The 20,959-nt window shown below is 40.4% G+C and overlaps 2 protein-coding genes across 3 annotated transcripts in view; one reads left to right on the forward strand and one right to left on the reverse strand.

The window, feature by feature from the left end:
• LOC126390694 (protein kinase C alpha type) overlaps window positions 1-10,921 on the reverse strand; it is a 211,018-nt gene extending 200,097 nt beyond the window's left edge. For both annotated transcript variants that reach the window (XR_007569985.1, XM_050045110.1), the window contains exons 1-2: window positions 10,564-10,921; window positions 7,012-7,043 (exon numbers count right to left, since the gene is read on the reverse strand). Coding sequence is in view for 1 of the 2 variants with exons in the window: in XM_050045110.1 (XP_049901067.1) it covers window positions 7,012-7,043; window positions 10,564-10,730 (199 nt within the window). In the remaining variant the exon portion in view is untranslated. The remainder of the gene's footprint in view (window positions 1-7,011; window positions 7,044-10,563) is intronic.
• Window positions 10,922-16,041: 5,120 nt separating this feature from the next.
• LOC126390696 (beta-2-glycoprotein 1-like) lies at window positions 16,042-19,573 on the forward strand. The gene is made up of 8 exons (XM_050045116.1): window positions 16,042-16,203; window positions 16,421-16,600; window positions 17,082-17,178; window positions 17,263-17,339; window positions 17,650-17,835; window positions 17,991-18,170; window positions 18,376-18,573; window positions 18,895-19,573. Exons 1-8 carry the CDS (start codon window positions 16,134-16,136, stop codon window positions 19,002-19,004), a joined length of 1,098 nt encoding a protein of 365 aa, XP_049901073.1. The 5' UTR covers window positions 16,042-16,133; the 3' UTR covers window positions 19,005-19,573.
• The last annotated feature ends 1,386 nt before the right edge of the window (window positions 19,574-20,959 follow it).

The raw sequence follows: 20,959 nt of genomic DNA on the forward strand, positions 1-20,959 counted from the left end.
AGAGTCAACACTGACAAGTCCAGAGTCAAGTTAAAGTCCTACATTTTGAGTTTCGTCTTAAACAAGTTTTAATGTGCTCTTCACCAATGTAATGCCATTTTAACAACAGATTATGGCCGGATGGTTTAAACAAAGTGGATCATATGGGGAGCTAAGTGTCAGCTAGCTGGGAATGAATAGCGTTAACATTAGTTGATTCAGGAAATTAATGAAATGGGGGAAGGTATCAACTATTTCCAAGTCAAAATGCTCAAGTCCAAGTGAAGCCACAAGTCATTGATGTTACAGCCAGAGTAGGGTTGCAAGTCTTTTTTGATTTTGTCTAGTCAAATCTAAAGTCATCCAATTTGTGACCTGAGGCTGACTCCGGTTTAAGTTATGTGACTCAAGTCCAAACCTCTGATATCAAATGAAGTGAGGTCAATGGTTAGATAAGTTCATGTGTACACAGTTTGTGCTGTGGCAATCATTGACATTGCAATGGTGCTGAACATCAAGCATTAGGCTTCTGATGTAGGATTTAGTAAAAACAAGAAATAATAGTACGATGTGTGTACCAGCTGGCACAGACATGGACCATGGACTGTCAACAGGGGCCTTAATGGGATGACACGGTGGCGGATGTGCACAAGGATATTCTGAGTACTGTCCAAACACTGAACAGCACAAGGTAAACATAGACGCCGTGCATCGATGGGATTTGGCGGACGAAAAGATCATGATTATTTGTCTGACACCATCTAGGTGTGATCTAACACATCAAACAAGACCACTAACCATCAAAGGAACAACAAGGCCAGGCTGGTTTACCTAATGAGTAATTGGTTGGTTACAGTTATCATAATGTGTGGCAGGTTCATACTGCGGCATAGTTTAGTTTCTGTAGCAGGTTTGCTGTTATTTTTGGATTCTCATTACAGAAACACAGTCCTAACAAATAACTATTGGTCTAAATGCATTTAGCTAGCAGGGCTAACACTGGGGTCAACAATGCATCACCTCTGATCAGTGCATGCCCTCACTTGTGTGGCTGGACATCAAGTAGACTTCTCTCTTAGGAGGTGACAGCAAAACTCATTAGCTTCTTCTCTCATGCATCAAACAGGGAACACTGGGAAGCCTCGGGCGCATTTCAGTTGTCTATAGTCTGCCAATAAACATCCAATCCACCAAGAAACTTAAAGGTCCTCCTCAAGAAACCACTGAGCAAGCACAAATCCATCGAATGCATCGACATTCCTGATATTATTTGCATAACGAGCAGTGTGTGGAGCAGAAAATTAGACTTCTACAGTTATTATACTATATATTGCGTGTGAATACTGTTTCGAATAAAAACAAGAACAACACTCTGTGAGGCTGTCTGGTTCTCATTTCATTCCTTAATCATCTCATGTCTAGTTACCTGTCTAGTCTGTATTGAAATACGTCCTCTAAGAGGAATTTACCTGGACACGTTTAATTATAGTTGGTAAAAGCAGCAGTTTATGGAGGGCTGTTTTTATATTGATTTTGCTTTCACCATTTTACCAAGAACCCGCAAAGAACATCAATTTGTGAGCCAAAGCTCTGGGGGCTAAGCTAAGATTTCCTGCTTCGTATCTGTGAAAAGAGACAAGAGTGAGCATTTGCAGAATTAGATGGACTAAAAAGTGTGTCATTTATAAAATCTGAAATAGAATACAATACTGTGGGTCTGTTTGTGTCAGCTTACAGTGGCGGGGCACAATGGTTTTACGATACCACCTACATCCTGTTAGAGAAGTGAGTAAGTGGTAGAAATCCTAAATTGGCAAGACAATCTGGAGCAATGGATGAATATTACACTCCTTTCAATACGTGTCTACTGACACAGGTGCCTCTGAAGAGGGCACTTGACCACCAGACACTTAAGGAGAGCCAACAGAAGACTGTGGCTCACTGTGAATATGTTTATCTGGATGAATGTGGAACAGGTCACAGAACAGGGTTATACTGACTGCTTCACCCTTGGTAAATCAGAACTTCCAGAGACGAAAACCAAATGAGAAACCCTAACCCTCATCCCAGGCTCACAGGTTTCAAGACAGCGTGAAGTGAACAGTAAATCTGCTGAGCGACACGGGTACAAATTGCCCGGCCGTATTACAATGTCCACTAAACTAATTGGAGATACCCTGCTGCACAACGGCAGCAGGCCAGAGCCTTGAAATAAGACTCCACAGGAGAAGTAGCCAGGTGAGGACAGGCAGATCGTTCACCGTGCAGATAAAATCTAGAAAGCTGGTTACAGATAGGTTTGTTTGTTTCCACAACATTAACTCTCCTCAAAATCAACTTTGCTCTAACATTTCACTGCAAGTGTCAGGCTGAGATTGCTTTGATTTTTTTTTCACCTGCACCCACATAAGGTCATGTTCAACACAAAAAAACTCTGTTGATTTTACTGTGTTGCACAATAGACAGTGCTCACATCTTCAACTATATCCTCACATCATAACCCCCCCCCCCCTTTATACGTTGGGTTAAAATGTGTTTTGGGTGATCGGACTGCAATTGGATACTGCTTGATCACATAAAATCACAGGTGTAAATGCACCCAAAACGCACTGAGCATAGATCATGATCCAATCAGCCAAACCACCTCAGGGACAGTTGTTGGGGACACACTGTGACCACTCTGAACAAATGCAATTGCACACAAGCGCTTTACTTCACCACATCAGAGACTGTATGGGTTGTAGCGGTTGCTGCAGGAGTTGTAAGAGGCTGCCCGGCCATACACACACAGTGATAGGGCTACCCTGCCACTGTGTGTTACTGATGGGTTTAGCGACAGAGTCAAGCCATTTTAGTGTCAGTGTGAGTTTGTTGGGAATTAAGAGCTTGGTGTCTGATGTTAGCTGCTGCGTTAGCTCGTGCTAACTGGACAGACATTGAATTGACTGTTCCCTGGAAGGAGAGCGGCTGCAGTGATGGCAGCAACAGAAAGTTTGCTGATCCACTGGGGACTCGGGACGGTCTGAAGATGTTTCAATACTACTGGGTAAAGGGTTGTTTTGGTCAAAAGGTATCAAGTACTGATACCTAGCCCTATTTAGCTGATTAGTTATTTGGTCTATAAAATGTAAGAAACGACTGAAAACTGCTGTCAAAGACCCAAGCTGACACATTCAAATAGCTTGTTTTTGTCCAGAATCCAACTTTATTAACTTGACACTTATAGAAGACTAGGAAAACCAGCATAAACCAGCACTAAAAATGTATTGGAACTGATTAATCAATAATCAAAAGGATTACTGTCAATGGCAATTTAGAATCTGACATCCTATCTTTTGTATGTTTTCATATGACTAACCTAAAAAACAGCCATACAAGCATGAATACTAAATTAGCTTAAATTTACGACACACAATTTTGCTTCAGAAAAGCTTCAGCTGACATCACTATAAACACATGTGATGTGACAGTGTGCAACCCACCCTATTCTTAGAAAAGAGACATTTGTGGGACTGAAGAGTAAATGTCACTCTTGTTATAGAAATGCCACTCTCCAGTTTATCACTTTATCATTTTCAGTAGTGACTGAGAGGCTTCGTAGTCTCTGCTGGAGGACTCGACCCTCATTTTCTAGAAGCTTAAGTTTAATAATTGATGGCTAAACAGATATTATAAAGTGGGGACCTTTCTCTCTTTGAATAGCAGCAGTGTAACGACCTTCATCTCGATAAGGCACGCATTATTTATTTAACAGGTCCAGGAATGGATTTATGGTGGAAGAAGAATAAGGAGTGGTCAGTTTTTGAGAGGTGCAGTCAAGCCTCCGCCGTCTGAGGAAAAATCTCCAAAGCACCACTTGTGAGTAAGACCTCGCTCGCACTGTGCTGCTGTCTCTCTGACGTCCTTCTAATCATTCAATTTATCATCTCCTGCATGAAAAGCTGTGACTGTAACAATGAGGCAGGATGGAAATGACAACTTCCTGTGAAAGCAGAGGAGGGGGTTGGCGGACACGCTGACGATAATGTCAGGTTATGCAGAAACATGTTAGGCTGTCAACACTCCGACACCTCGGACTGACTCATTACAGAGCCTGGTTTCACCCAAGTAGGAGTACTAGAGAGCAGACTGCATCTCACCTCAATGAGAGGAGATCACACAGAAGAGTGGGTGTTGGAATCTTAGTAGTCATGGGCTCATACGCATGTTTCTATATGTGAACATTTCCCAGACACATGCTCTTACACACGACACTATGAACCATCCAAATGTATTAGTATGATGAGTAATGATTCAGTAAGACCTCTGTATGTCTCACTCTCTCTGACACTCGGGGAAGGGAAGCGCCTCTGAATCACTGAGATCAAACGCCTTGCATGGCAAAGTGTTTATGTTTGTGTTTATCTTTTGTCTTCCGTTCTACTCAGCAAGAAGTAAATCTGTCGAGAGAGCTTCCGATTAAGTCAATCACTGGATGTTTCATTTTTTGCTGTTGTAAAATATTTGACACTTTGCCACAGATGGCTAATTAGTGTTACAACAACTTTTGGAAAAATTACACCAGAAATGACACTTTGTAAAAATTCAACAACAATCGTCTGTGATCAAATATTAAAGTATGTGGGAGTATTTTAAGTCAGTGTCTCTACATTGTAAATGAGGGACAATGTTTTTGGTCCATGCTCATAACTAGACCAGCCTGTGGTGCAGCAAATTTTTAATTATAATGTTTTAATTTTTTTTTTTTTTTTATCATTGACCCTGTTTACACTGGCCTTTAAAATACGTTTCAGTTGAGACAAATCACTGTTCACACCTGAGTTCAGATTATGTTACTACCAACGTCATTTCAGCTAGAAGGTCAAAGTTCCCCGCGCACAGTTATTACGTCCACACTCTCACCAGTCATGTTAGCAGTTGTGTCGTTATAGCTGGAGATATCACTGTCTGCAAAATTCAACAGGTCTCCTTCCGTAGGACAAAATGATGCAGCGCTTCATTGAAGTTATCCTAAAATGGACAAGTCATAGAGCGTCACAAATACAACCGCCATGTCCTGCACTGATGACATATTTTCCTGTTATGCCCTTGTCAGGGACGCATCAGGATGCATTAGCATAGAAACTACAAAGGATATGTGGTCACATGTGTCCCAGACCCCCTCTGCAATTGGTTCAGGCTGTTCTCATATGGTATTGTATCGCATTGCATCGCATCGCATTGTATATCTATGAAAATTAAAAAGCATCAGTATTCGTATATAACCCCATATAATCATTAGCCAGTAATATACAGGCTATAACTCACATATTCAGGAAGGCTGTGATCACATGACTAATGTGCTGACAGTAGTAAACAAGGAAGTAGCATAAAGAGCTAAAGTCTACGTAACGAGGCAGGTTGGGATGGTGGATGGGTCAAACAAAGACAAGACTTGTCCCCAGGAGACAGGTGCTTGTGTCCCACGTGAAACAAAGTGAACTTTGTGTCATCTTAAGGTACGTCATTACTTCGTCACATTACTTTTAGTACGTAACTTTACGTTACGTACATAACGTGACGACACCCACCCACGATACTTTTTCTAAACCTAACCTAACCAGTAGGGGCGCTAATTCATGGGGCACTAATTCGTAAGGTATCATACAAACTGTTGTATGAGGATATGTTAGGTGGTTTGAGTGATTGGATTACGATGCACCTTGGTGCTTGTTTACACTTGTATTTAGCGCTGTCCACTTGTAATCAGATCATCGAAAAAGCATTTTAAAACCACTAGTAAAGAGGGTCATTGTGTATTTTCTGTGTCCCTTTACTTAAAGTCCCTCGTTAAAGACAATTTTTTATTTCAGTGATTAAGCAAATCAAAAAAGAAAACTGAAAATGACACCCAGCAACACTGAAGAATGATGATAATTTTTTGGTGCTAAAACAAACATGAGAGAATGTCTATCTAAGTGAAACATAAGTTCAACATCATCTGCACTGTTACCTGAGCACTCACCATCATAGTCAGATTTTGGCAAGCCCAAACGTTTCCACATTAGATGAGGAATTCTGAGAGTTGATGCATGCTGAAGCTCAAAATGGCGGGTTGATATGAAATCCAACCTTCAGTGATGCTGGGGCTGACGTGGGGAACTAGACGTGCTCGTATTTGTGTGTCATACACCTCTTCTCTAATCCTCTCTGTCCTCCTGCCTTTCACTTTCTGTCCCCTCCTTCGCTCAAAAATAGTCTCACCTGTCATTCTCCTGTTTTCAGCTCAAACACACTTCCATCAGTCTCCTTTTACCAAACTGCTCTCTACCCACAGGCCTGTTGTCACTGAGCAAAAGCGTCACTTATTAGGAAGCACTTTACTGATAGTAAACAGCTAAATAGCACATTAAATTCCAATTATCACTGTGATAATTAACATTTTAAATCTAATTCAGCAACAAGCTGAAAAGAACTAGAAACACCCCCCTCCTCTCGCTCTATGCTGCCTGCTCGGCTCTCAAATAATAAAAAGCAAAATTATTCCAGCCTCATTTTCTTCAGGCCACATGATTTAGACACATTACGACCACAATAACACTACCCTGACTGTGGGTAAACAAATAATGTCATGCTTGCAAAATAGCAAACAAACCAAGAACGAGAACGGTGTCGGTGCACGAAAACAACACCAACACAGTTCCTCATCATATTCGTCACAGGACAGCAGAAACAACAGGAGGCAAATTTGTTATTCAAACAGGCCATCAAACATCCTCATGTTAGCTGGACACATCAAACAGAGCTGGTGTTTCACAGCGAGCATCGAACAAAAGAGAAAAATGGAATGACCCTAAATGTGATGGGTCAGGTGGCGGACATTACAACAGTCAAGTGTACAGCAGCAAAGGACAGTGTATGAAGAGCTGTGAGAAAGGCAGAATGCACTACAGTGGATGTTTACTGTACACACACACAAACACACACACACACAGACACACGTGGGTCTCATTTTATCTGAATGAGTCAGATGTCAGATAATTTTGTTTTTACCTTGGCACTGGAATCCTTGTTTTCCAAACCCCCTGCAGAAACAAAGAAGGCTGAATTAACTCACTGTTCACTTTCTCCTCCTCCTCCTCCTCCTCCTCACTCACACATATACACAGTATATTCATTCATTCATACCAGGAACAGGGTGTTGCATAAGGTGAATAAGACAAACTTTCCCTGTTTCATTGGAAGCATTAGTGTCATCTTCCCCAACCAAATAATCACAATGGATATTTCAGAACACAAAATACTCCCAACTACATGTTATGACCAAAAGTATGTGGACACTCCTGTGGTTTTCATGATGTGGTCAGAGCCCCTTAGTTCTAATTCACTGACATATATCTAAAAAATGCAGTGATATTTCTGACAACAGAGTGCTTCCATTTTTATAGCAATAGTTCAAGGAAGGCCCTTTCATGTTTCAATATGACAACTTTGCCCCTGTGAAAAAGCAGGGGCTCTAAAGAGAAATTTTTCTGAGCTTGGAGGAACTTGAGTGGCCTGTGCAGAGCCCTGACTTCAACCCCATCCAGCACCTTTGGAATGGATACAAACACTGACTGTAAGCCGTACCTTATCTGCCAACATCACTGTCGGCCTCACTAATGTTCTTGTGGCCAAGTGGGAACAGTTCCCTACAGCCTGGCTCCAAAATCTTATAGAGCCTTTCCTGAGGAGAGCAGGCTTTATTAGCAGAAGATTAACTCCCATTGTTGCAGAATATTGTGTTTGACAGTAAGTACATTTACATGCATGCAGTAGTCGAGCTAAGCTCATAGCTCGGCTGATCAGTCAAGTCGGACTTCTCGTCTTGCCTGAGTATACGTGCAGAAGGGAAAATGGAATTTCTGACTAAGTACGTCTGACTGCGCCTCGATAGGCGGCGCTGTGTCCTTTTTAATATAGTGCGTATTGAACTAGTTCTGGTTGACCCAAAGATGAAGCTAACAACGAATGAAGATGGCAGAGATGGATGTTGCTGTGGCTCTGTATGTTTCGTACATGCGTTTGTACACATGTACACATGTTTGTTTGTTTTTCCAGGAGTTACTGCACTAGGGCTGCAACTGTCAACTATTTCTTCGATTAGTCGACTAATCATTTTATCGAAAAATGTGTTAAAATGTTGAAAAATGTCGGTCTGTCTCTCCCAAACCCAAAAACTTTGTCATCTAATGTCTTGTTTCGTACTCACGCCAAAGGGTTTTAATTCACTGTCATGGGAGAGTGTGTAAAGCTGCCAATATCTGAACATAAAAAGCTGCAATAAGAGTATTTTGGGGTACTTTTACAGTACTTTCCTAAGAAAAATGACTCAAACCGATTAGTCGACTACTAAAATGACAAATTATTGCAGCCCTATACTGCACTGCTGCTACGTCATCTCTTTCTTCCTCCGGGTGAAAGTTTACGAAAGAAAAAGTGGTGCATGTGCAGAACGCCGTGTCCGACTCCAGTCGGACTAAGTGGATACATGCAGCAATAGTTCAATTTTCAATCGAATTATCTAGATGCTTTAGTCGAGCTACGGATAGTCCAATTTCAGTCGAACTAAGCTGTTTATATGCATTTAAAAGTCCGGTTTCAGTCGGACTAAGCCAATAATTCGATGTTCTCAAGCTGCATGTACACGTACTGAGTCACATATGGGTGCAATGTTTGGGTGTCCACCAAAGTTATCATATAAAACTTAAACTAAATAACAAAAAGTAAAATAAGTGGTGATGGATAATGTCTGAAACTTAGACCAAATAAAACAATGTCCTTCAAGAAAAACTAAAACTAAACTGAAATGATTAAAGAATGAATAAATAAAATAAAAATGAATGTAATTCAAATTCAAACAAACTTGACATTCCAGGAGATAGCACTAGCCGTGATTGCTACACAATTAATCCCTATTGTTTTTCACATGCAGTCTAGTTTTGTAGAATTAAATAACGTGAGCAGGACTTAAATAATGTACAGATCAGGTGACAAGTTGTCCTCTGAGTGTGTAAGTGAAAGAGTATTCAAGTTGATTCCCCTATCAAAAGATTTAAACGGCAGTTCTCGGACCATGTATTTTGTATATAAATGTATATGTAGTCAGAGCTAACATAAAATTAACTAAATGAAAAGTCAAAGCTATTATAACCATGGTGTCCACATACTTCGGGCCATATAGTGTATGTTCTGCTGCTGTCAAATGAGTGATTTGATTTTAATCAGCTTGTCAGGACAGGAAAAAAAGTCTTCCAAAAATAGCAACTTTACAGCTGAAACTGAAAATGTGAGATAAAGAAAACACCAACAACCAAAAACTTGATGTCAAATCCCAATCTGATTTCACACTCAAACTGACATAAAGACTCTCCCTTCTGAAATCTATAAAGCAAAGCAACCTTTAAGTGTCACGCTGAGCTCGTGTTTTGCTAAGGAGTGATGTTGAAAAGGGCAAAGGTCACGCTGTAACGCTGTCAAGGTAATACGCCACCCACAATAAAGGGCCTTAGATCACACTCCCACCTGTGGCAGCAGAGGACGGTAAACATGGGTGCAACTCTGCCAAGCTGTCTCCAAGTTTACTCCTCTCACACTTATATTACTGAGCTCACATCTCCCTATAAAAAGCCCAGCAAACATAGGTTTTGTCATACTTTCCAAATACATTGTGTCAGAAATGGAAAAACCTGCAGCATAAAGGCAACACTGTGTACTTTAAGTGTTTCATCTGGAAACCATGTGCATGTGTGGAGCCATTCCCTGCAGTGTAGGTGAAGTGCTTTTCCATATGTGCTCTGCAGAATTTTTTCTTCACATCTATAGTGTTCAGTAGTTATGCAAGGGTTCGGTTTCTTTTTACCAATAAATACTTGAGTTGTTCTCCACAGTAAAAAGCCAGTAGATGGAAAGCTTTAACAGCCCGACTGTGTGCCAGGAAGGGGGAACCTATTACTCATCCAAAGACTTTAACTGGGTCCAATCTCAGCAGCTGCACAGCAGTGATGTGTTAATCAGGGAAGACAACAATAAAAGTGGACTTTAACAGTTGCCTGTCACCACTGATCCAACATCACTCATGCAGAAATGTGTTAATTTATGTCTATGCAACACTGAAGTTGTTCTCACACAGGGGTTGTGGGATCTACTGGGGCCACAACATTGAAAATGGCTGCTTTAATTTCCCTGTTCCTCACTGGGAATGTTCCCAGTTGGAGAGTGTGTTTAAAACCACAACCCTAAACGTAAGTCACTGTGCTGCAAACAGTTGTTACTTAAGTGCTGCACTAATAACATAAACAGCAGCAGAACTCCTCCCATATGGGATTGCTGGGACAAACTGGGACCATTGAGTTAAATCTACTAACTTCAGGAGAACACTGATGACTTTTGGACACGCATGCTATGTCACAACCAGTCAGGAAGTCTTGTAGGAGCGTGGGTTGCAGGTTAAAGACAGGAAAGTTATCACAAAGTTGAATTACATCATCGAGCAGAGTCGGCTGAAGTTAGCAGTGTGCAACAGGCAGCAGTCAGGGGGGTGGAGGTGGGAGACGGAAGCCTTACCAGATAAAGTCGGTGCAGTGGCTGCAGAAAGTCGGCTGCTTGAAGAACCTGGCTATGAATTTATGGTTCTTGACCTCGTGGACGTTTTTTTGCCTCAAAGCACCTTTGCGAGCAAACCTATTCGCCACGTCCCCGCCGGACGACTCGTTTGAACTTACATCAGCCATGTCCCCGCTAGAAACAAATCAATGCTACAGCTCAGTGTCGCTGTGTTGGAGTGTTTTCAGTCCGTGTAGAGGCGCAGCCCTCACAGTAGAGCCAGCAGAGAGCGGAGCGGCGGTCTTCACCGGAGACACTGTACTTACTGTCTGAGGGCTTTCCCTGCCTGTCGATACCACTGGGCTGCTCCACTGACAGCTCTGCTCTGCCCGCTGCCAAGTTAGCCTCAGCGGGGAAACCACACATCCGGTCCCCTCCTTCAAAATAAAAGCTCCATTTACTATTCTTATTATCGTTATAATGTTCTTTTTATTGAGATAACCAATCAAATATCCATCAAACCTTTTACCGTCTCACATACATTTTCTTTTTTAAACATTTAAACATTTTCAACCAGTCATTTTAAATCAAATAAAAGAGAGGAGGGAAATGAAGGATTCAAAAATAAATCTAATACTAAAATAAATTAATGAATAAGCACATTTATTGTTATTATTATTAGTATCATGATTATACATTTTCTTTTTATTGAGATAACCAATCAAATATCCATTTAAACATTTTATTGTCTCACATACATTTTTTCTTTTTTCAAAACATGAAAGATAACATAAAGTTTAATACCAGTAAATATGAAAGAAAAAAAAACTTTAGGACTGATTTGTAGATACTTTACATCGATCCCATACATCTACATCTACATATACTATCTGTCCACACATTTTCAATCAGTCATTTAAATTAAAAAAATTAAAATAAAAGAGAATAAAAATAAATATGTAAAAATAATAAAGAGGAGGAAAATGGGGAAGGATTCAAAAATAAAAGTAAAACTAAAATGAATAAATAAATTAATAATAAGCACCTTGTTATTATTGTTATTGTTAATAATAATAATATATGCAGAAGAAGATCAAATTAATAACATGGAGAAATTGTTTTTACTTTCTGTCTTTTTTTTATTCATGCACTTATATCTTTGGCACATTTCTACATCTGTTTAAATATAAATTAAAGGAAGGATTCCAGTTGAACAAGTAATAAATCATTTGAAACTTGGAGCAATGAACTAAGGGATCCTTCAACTTGTGCACTCTTTCATATAAAGTCTGATCTCATTGGCAATATGTACTTAATCCTGTTACCCCAAATTCTATGACCTTTGTCCAGTTGCAGTCTGGAAGAAAAAGTCAACTTCTCCATCACACATATATCATGTATTACACCCACCCAGTCCTCTATCTCTCTCTTTTTTTCATTTTAAGTTAGTTGTGGAAGAGGCTGTTCTCTACACACACCCTGCTACTGAATCCACACAATTCTTGCACATGGAAGAACTTTGTCCTGTTTCTGCCAGAAAGCTCATTCTGAAAAGTGCTAGCTACCCAATAAATTGATATAAATTTGTGAGCAAGACAGTAGTTTGGAGTTTAGAAGTAGCCCTCTGAGGTCATGAGTTCCAGTCCATACCCTGGTAGAAATATTTTAGTGAATATACTTTCAGTCCTAGAGCTTAACTCAGCTGCTGAACTGAACCTGATACTCCAATTTAGTCAACAGAAAACTTATTTTATGGGGCCCCGTGGACAGTGGGGTTGATCAGATGGGGCAGATGGGGGGATTTCAGGATTTCAAGTATTATGTCAATATGGCAGTTTAGGAATCACATACTGATAGACCCTTTTTTCATATTTAATGTGTTCTGTATCCGTTTCATTGTTCTTGTAATAGGCTGGTTGTCCTTTTCCCATAAGAAAGGCTTTAATTTGAAGGAGTACACTAATTGTAAGGAACAAAACATTTACTGGGAACAAGCCTTCTCAAGTTTAGCGGAGACTCGCCCATTTTCATTCAAATACCTTGAGGTGAGACTTTGAGGGACTGACCATGCCAGATGTTTAGCCTAACTTTGGAGCATTATTTAGCCCCTTTCCCAACAAGCTATGCCGACATAGCTGGTATCAACAGATGTCTCAGGTCATCTAGCTAACCACAGCCTATTAAAGACAAAACTGGGGGCCAATAAGGGGCAAGCAATTATATCAGGGTGGCCATGAGCCCCTTGGGGATGCCACTGCCTGTGTAAAGGGATGACTAAAAGACTTATTTTGCAGGCCGTTTTTCATGAATATTAATCAATACAATTGTCTGGCTTTTTTGTGCAGGAATTAGTCTGAACTAGCAACAGTGCTGCAGCGCATGAAGCTTTCGTGGTAGCTTTGTCTAGTTTGCTTTAAAAGTGAGTAACTAACTAGGCCTGCAGTTATATTATTACATTGTTGTCATTATGAGTAACACACACAAAAAGCAACTTTCAACTGAGTGTAGACCAGAGCTACACTCACATAAATCATGTAGTCTACATATAGTCAAAAAATATGCAATGTTATGCAACAGCTCTGCAATAAATCAAACCTTCATGAAGGTTATAATGGTCAGTTTTTGCTTAAATTAAAGGCTGTGTTTAAGTGTCCACCCCATTTGTATCAATAAAGGTGGACAAAATATTCACCTCTCACGCACAATTAAGCAGCACCACAAACCATGCATCATAAATTTGAAACAACACAACTAAATCAGTTTCAGCAAAAAATGAATTATATAGCCTTAGTAAATGTAGGATTTATTGCAGAGCTGTTGGGCTGCATCAGCTTTAGCTGCCTAATAAACTGTCAACTGAGAGTATAAAGTTCTCAAACTGCCATATAAACAGGCCTTGTGTCCTCAGTGTAACCTATGTGTGCAGCCTTTAATCTCAGTCACAGTCACAAAGGGCTTCATGATGCCCCTGTTGTCAAACAATACATGAAAGCATCAGCCATCAATCTTTTGAACCATCAAAAAGAAGCCATGAGACCTTTGTGCATATTAATTCAGCTCCACAGAGGATTTGAACAGGTAACCTTCAGGTCATAAACAGGAATCTCTGAATTGCCAGGCTGTTACTGCTGAAGTCTGTAGTGGATGTTGAATATAGGGGTGATCACATTGTATTGCATATTATCATAATTCCAAACCTGTGGAGCTACCTCTCAAACAGTCAATCCTATAGCCTGACAGAGCATGCCTCTTCCTTTATAACGCACTTAAAGCCCTTACAGCTGTGTTACAATTATTTAAAAGACTCTTTTATTTCTAAGACAAACTTCCTGCTCGTGGGTAAAGTATGTTTGTGTAACTTGACGCTGCTCCGCGCCGCTTCCTCCTTTTCAATCCGGCTGATGTCACGCAACAGGACTGACCCGCCGTGGGAGGGTGGAGGCCCGTGGTCCCGCTTCAGGAATTTTGGATAGGGAGCGCCACCATGTGGAATCACAGCGCATTACACATGTTTAGCTGCTCTGGAGAGATTGTCAATAACATGCTGAGCTCAGTGCTTCACACATATAGATCCACTGATGCTGTGTTTGAGTCCCTTCAGCTGGTTTTGTGCTTCTGTGTTTCACAATACAGCATCTGAGTATTATGAAGCTAACATTTGTGTGATCACCATTGGGAACTGCTCTGACGGTTCTGTCCAAAAAATGCTCCTGAGCCTCTGGTTGCGCCTCCAATCATGTGACCCTGCATCAGGCCTGGAGTCCAGAATGTCTCTTTTTTAAAGTCCACAGGAACTGCTGTGTTTTAATCCTTCAAAACTATCATTTATTAAACACCAGCAGATTGAGTTAATGCTTGACCATGGGCGGATTATTCAGATTCAGATTCAGATTCAGATTCAGAATACTTTATTAATCCCCGGGGGGAAATTGTTTTTGTTCCAATGCTCCGTGCAAAGTAGAAAAAGAAATACAGCATGAATGGAAACAAGAGATAAAGATGAAGATATAAATAAAATACTAAAATAGACAATGAAATAAGTAAAATAAATATTAAAGTAGACATTAAAATAAAATAAAATAAAATAAAATATTAAAGTAGACATTAGAATAAAATAGAATATTAAAGTAGACATTAACATAAATAAAATATTACAGTAGACAATAAAGTAAAATAAATAATAAAAACAGTAAAGTAGACAATCTGAAATATATACAATATACAATGAAATGGTTGTAGCATTATAAATAAAAAAATGAGACAATGGGTCCCTGGACGCAAATATGCAAAAAGGCCCCAGGTTTTGTGTCTCTGAGTGTTAATTTCATGTCTCTTTGTAGTCGTTTTGTGTTGCTTTGAGGTTATTTTGTGTCTCTTCCTGGTCCGTTCATGTTAATGTGATTGACATTTTGCAGGCAAGGGCCAAGGGGGCTCCTGGGCCTGTGCCTGATAAGCCCATTCAGTAATCCATCTATGTGCCTGACCAGCAACGCAGTATTATTTTTGCCATTTAAAGCTCACACCGTTTGTTTCTGATTATGTTTCTGTGTCAATGTGTCAGTTGTTCTTTTGCTGTAGTTATGAATATGTCTTCAGCTGGATTCTATACTGAGACACACTGCTGCTGGTGTTTGCTTCGACTGGATTTACATTTCTTCCCTTTTGAAACATTTTTTCACAGCGGAGGGTTCACCACCTCTTTTGACTTTGCTTGTTCACTATCTCTCAAACTTTTCTAAGTTTACCAATTCCCTGAGGTTCACTGACCAGCAGAGCAGCCCGACCATCTCAGTCCATCTTGTGTGAAAGACAAATATTTGCAAATTAAATCGAGTTAGATAAACCACATGTGCTCTTCCCTGAAAGCATATGATTTTTGGCCCAAGCCTGTTTAAATAAAACATCCATCACTTAAGAGAAAGAACAATAGTAAAAGAGCTTTTGGCTGTCAGCGACATGATGTCTATTACATTAAATATTGGAGCCTATCTGCCGTGTTGAAGCCAACCCTTCAGGACACACAGTATCTCTCTTAATCAACAAATCCTCTGACCTAGTTAGGTATTGCATAATTTCAGTGATTATGGTTCTGCAGGTCAAAGAGTTTCTGCTTTGTGGTAATAAACTGAACCTCTTAAATTTTCCTTACCTAACCAAAAAGTATTATGATATCATAATAATACAAAACTTTGTTATTTGGCATTATTGATGCAATGTTGCTTCTTGGCTTCATTAGAGCAGCCATTGAGCTATTTCTAAAAAGGGCATGGTTTGAGTACTGTTCATTGAAAATCTGTGTATGACTCCATGTGTGTGTTTGCACCATGTCTTGGGAGTCTCTCCCTCTCATTATTTATGAGTTCATATCACGCTGTGTGTCCGCTGCCGGCTCTTGTACCAAATCAAGGTTATTGATCGATTCTGGGTAAATATGCAGGAGTTAAGACCTTTGTGCTCAATCAATAAGAGCTTACACTGGCGTCTGATTGGAGCAGGCGATCAGGGGCCCGTTTACCCGGCAGACTTTATGTTGGCTCCATCCCTACCCAGATGCATGCAGAGGATACTGAGGAGGCTTCACCCCCTTGAAGATGGCTCCGACGTTGGCTCTGTTGGTGCTTTGCCAGTTGGCTTTATACACAACTGCAACATCCAAGAAAGGTAAAATGGAGCAGGATAATGTGCTTGATTTGTGTTTGAGCATGAAACAACTTTATTGTGCTTTTTGTGCTGCAAATATTACAGTTTGACTTGTGTTGCATTAGAAGTAAAGTGTGCACAACTTTCACAACCTTCTACTCTACACATTGGATTAAAGACTACAGTTGTTGTATCATGGACATTATTGCTGTGAATTATCTTTCTGGTCTTTATCCAGTATGTAGCCGACCTCTTGTAACTGACGGGATTGACGAGTTGACCCTTAAACGTGTGTACGAGGTTGGAGAAGAGGTGACCCTCACGTGTGAACAGGGGTACTTGCCTTCAACGGCGAACCCTCGAAGGATGACCTGCTCCGCCACTGGAGAATGGACACAGTCAGACCTGACGTGCTCCCGTGAGTTTACTGGGGTGTTGGAGTTACTGTATATTGATGCAGACATGCAATACTTGAACTCCTGGGATTCTTAAAAACTGTTACATCCATCCAAAAGTAGAAAGTGTGAGCAAGATGGGACTAAAAGTTGGCTTCTCTATTGTGTTTCTGCTTTTACTCCATGATGTCCACTTTTACTTGCATCACCTGTCACATGATGAGGTCCAAATGCTGTTCCAGGGGCTTTTTTCACAGTGACAAGAACACATTTCTTTGGGGATCATTGAGTTTTTGAATTATTCAGAATATATGGATCAAGGAGCAACCAATTTAGGAATGCTTTTCAGCAGTTTTATCTAAATACATGGACCATAAAAATATAAAATGAACGAAAATAACACACATTTTTGTGATCTTACAATATGTATAAAAACTGTAATACTGATGACAGCGGGAGTTTAACCTACAAGAGATGTATGTTAAGTACTGTACCACCTTTCAGCTAAGATGTGCCCAATCCCTAGACCTCTACAGCCATTAGCCATGGGGAGGACAGAAGCTCCGTTCAAGAGCGTGCTGAACTACACATGTGATGACGGGTAAGATCAAATTACTATACGGTTCCAGATCATTACAAGGTGTGTTTACTGTAACTTATGTCAGATTAATGTGAACTTCGTCAGGTACGTCTTGCTAGGAGCCAATGAGAGCAGGTGTTTACATGATGGCACCTGGAGCAATCAACCACCCGTCTGCAAAGGTACTGCACAGAGGAAAATATACGTAATGTGGAAATGGTGACTGCATTTTTCAGTGAAGGGAAAACACAACATCAAAAAGGGTTTTTAAATGACAATAGGAAGATGGTCTTCTGTTTGTTTATTGATGCACTTGTAGTTGCTTGATTTCTGTTTCTATGTATTTGATTTGAAGATGGCCAACTCACTTTGCTGTCTAGAAAGCAGAATAAATATAAATTCTGACATCATCTTAATGTGGATTTTGCATTCTTAAGGCTCACAGAAAGAAGCTTCAGTACAACTCGAACGTGATTGTTTTACCTCTTACAGCTGTGAACTGTCCGCTGCCTAAGCCACCTGCAGGTGGAAGAATTGTTCATGATAAGCCAGTTACTGGAAACACCATCATGTATGGGCAAGGCTGGACATACGAGTGTAACCGACCGAAGGCACCAAGTTATGAGAGGGGATCCTGTATGGCTGACGGAAGTGCGACTGAGCCACCGGTGTGCCAAGGTACGCAGACAATGCCCGTGTTCTCCATCTTCTTTAATCGTTGCTTCCCCTTTCATCTGTTTCTCTTCTTTGTGATCAGTAATGGGACAAATAGACAGTTTACTCACTCTGAAAAATAACTCCTTACACTTTCGGCCTGTTTTTGATCATCCCAGATGTGAGCTGCACCGTCCCAACAGGCATACCAAACGGCTTCATCACCTTTGCTGTGATGAGACAACATGGCTACAAGGAGAAGGTTAAGTACGCCTGCAATGATCATTATGTTCTGGATGGTGAGGCGGAGATACAGTGCCAAAACACAGGAAACTGGTCTTCCAAGCCAGTCTGCAGAGGTGAGTCGTGGGAGAATCAAATCTTAAAACTTACCCGCAGGCTAAATGTTTGTGTTTATGATTCAGTATCAGCAGTAAGAAACTAGAAATAAATTCAACATTCAGCTCTCCTTACATGCAAACTTTGGAGCGGTAATCAAAATTTGCTTCAAAACGATACCAATGTTATAATCCGCTGTAATAACTGCTCTGTGTTTCCACCCAGCTCCCTGCGCAGTTGGCATCAAAAGAGGCCGTATCTTCTACAATGCCAAGAAGATCTGGATTGCAGACTTGAAACCCAACAGAGTCCTCCATGGAGAACATGTTGCCTTCTATTGTCTGAACAAAGCTGAGAGGTGTGGCTACCCTGTGGCTAGCACCTGTAATGATGGAACCCTCCCCATCCCAGAGTGCTTTGAGGGTGAGTTCTTGTCGACTCGATAAACATAATTCAAACCTCTCTGGTTTCACCTATTGAGGTCTGGATGCTCGACAGACTGTTGCAAATGCAAATGTATTCGAAGGGTTTTACATTGAGGCACCATGAGCACTTCTTCAGATGCAAAACCTGTACTTAAAATTGTTTGTAGTGTCAGGAACTTAACTCTATCTGCATGTTTTCACCAGTGGCAATGATGTGTTCTTGTTCCCAAAAATGTTACGTAAGTCCATCAAATGGCTTACATAATGTTCTTTGTATTTTATGACTACAGTAATGTTTCTGTTTTTCTTTTGCCTTTAGAGCCAGGCAAGGTGGAGAACACGTTAAGGGCCAAAACCCTTCCATCAGAAATCGCAATGTGTGCTGCTTCACCCCCTGCAAGCCCCACAAGCTCTGCAAGACCTGCATAACTCTGCGCAGAATGACTTGAAACACCATGTACACTGACAGAAGATGAATGACTCTGTATGCTGCAAGACAGAGGCCACATATTGGTCATTATCAGCTAATAATAAAGTCATAGTAGTGATCATTGCTAAAATAATGACAATACGTTTTCATTAAGGAAGTAAAATACTTGTTTGATACCTGAGAGAGTCAACGGCCTGAAGAATCTGTGTAGTTTGTAATCCACCGATACACATTTATTGTGCATAGATACCTCAGTATACAATCATAACTGAAGATCTGTGTGTCAGACATCCACTCCCGGGAGATCTGATAGCAATTCACACCTTATTCGTGTGTGAATCTGATGTAAATCTGATCTCTCTCATAACTTCTCAATGTGATATCATGGTGTGAACAACCCACAGAGGTGCTTAGACTCCCCATTAGCTAGTATCATAACTGAAGTGATGAGTACTGAAATGCCTTCAAGACAACCGCACAAAATCACACAAAGGGTGAGACCATGAAATGATCATACTTGCATAGCTTCAACTTCTTGTCTTTGACCAATAAAGTTTGCATACTTGTAGCGTCTGCCTCTGTGGATGAGTTCAGTTCAGTTAGAGGTCCAGTGTGCAGGACATTCATAACTATGTTTTCTTTTTTATAATCACTTAAGAATAAGAATTGTCTTGTTTTCCCTGCCTTAGAATGAGCCATTTATATCTTCATATGTAGTGGGTCCTCTTCCACAGGGTCCGCCATGTTGTTTCTACTGTAGCCCAGAATGGACAAATCAAACACTGGCTCACTGTAGGGCCATTTGCTTCGGTAGTTCTCCTACACACTTGGCACACAGGAGATGTTTCAGCTCTGCAGCCTCACTGCTAGATGACACTAAATTATACACACTGGACCTTTCAAGTACAAGGTGTACCCTCATAAAAAGGATAAATACACTTTTATCTGAACGGTGTATCACTTTACTTCAACCAGTTTAAATTTGGACACTGATATCAAACCTGTTGCTGCTGACACAGAGGAGCATTATTTTTACTGACATATCGACTCCTGCTTTACATGAACCTAGACCTCACTCATTTCTGAAAATTCTGCTCAAATATCTGACGCAATAACTCTTTGTTATCTCTGCATTTGTACTGAGATTGCACTGTTAATTTCCCTTGATGCTCTTCACCTCAGAGACACTTTATTCTCTTTAAAGGAATGTCTTACTTCATCCAGAAAATTATCATTTCTGTGTCAATTACTCGCCTTGTGTTACCTTGAATTCATGAAGAAATCTTTGCAGTAAATTGCTGCTGCTCAAAAGAATGCACAAGCAGAATTCAGGCTTGCTACTTTTATATGCATGAGACTGTTGCACAAGTGTTTTACATAGTAAGGTTATAGCAAAAATGAATGTGTTTAGGAAGTACTGAGCATATGACTGTATAAATGGAATTTGGATCAAGATGTGAATTTGAAATGTTTTGATATTGTTTTGCTGCTGTTAAACGCAGCCCCCTTTTATTTCGACTCATCAAAAAAAATTCTCCATTTTGAGTCCTCATTTCCTGCAGAGACATGCAAGAGAAACAAAGCCTTCTTCAGGAATTCAGCCTAACACAGGGTGATTTGTCAACATAAAGATGATCATTTTGTGGGAAAAGTATTCCCCAACCTCTAAACTCATAATTACCATGATGAATGTCATCAGTCATGGATCATTATTCCGTGGATTTCTTTTGATTTCATGCATCTCTGCTCTTCAAAATGTTTTTAAGCAAGCATGGGGCCAAGTGGGCTGGTGTTACATAACACTGAGGCAACAAGGGAAAGTCCGCCGCCGGAGCTTCTCACTTCCAGTAAAATGTCACAAGGATTACGATCCGTTATTGCAAAAAACAAGCAGAAAAAAGAGTAGAAAACACAACAAGCATAGCCAGTGAGGAGTTACTTCATGCTGTTCTTA

The sequence above is a fragment of the Epinephelus moara genome, chromosome 5 (genome assembly GCF_006386435.1).
Source record: "Epinephelus moara isolate mb chromosome 5, YSFRI_EMoa_1.0, whole genome shotgun sequence".
Taxonomy (NCBI): domain Eukaryota; kingdom Metazoa; phylum Chordata; class Actinopteri; order Perciformes; family Serranidae; genus Epinephelus; species Epinephelus moara.

Bases quoted from the DNA above. Each gene is read 5' to 3' on its own strand.
- LOC126390696 (XM_050045116.1), top strand. From the start codon at position 16,134: ATGGCTCCGACGTTGGCTCTGTTGGTGCTTTGCCAGTTGGCTTTATAC. The intron at 17,340-17,649 runs GTACTGCACAGA...TACCTCTTACAG, and splicing joins TCAACCACCCGTCTGCAAAG to CTGTGAACTGTCCGCTGCCT. The intron at 18,171-18,375 runs GTGAGTCGTGGG...GTTTCCACCCAG, and splicing joins TTCCAAGCCAGTCTGCAGAG to CTCCCTGCGCAGTTGGCATC.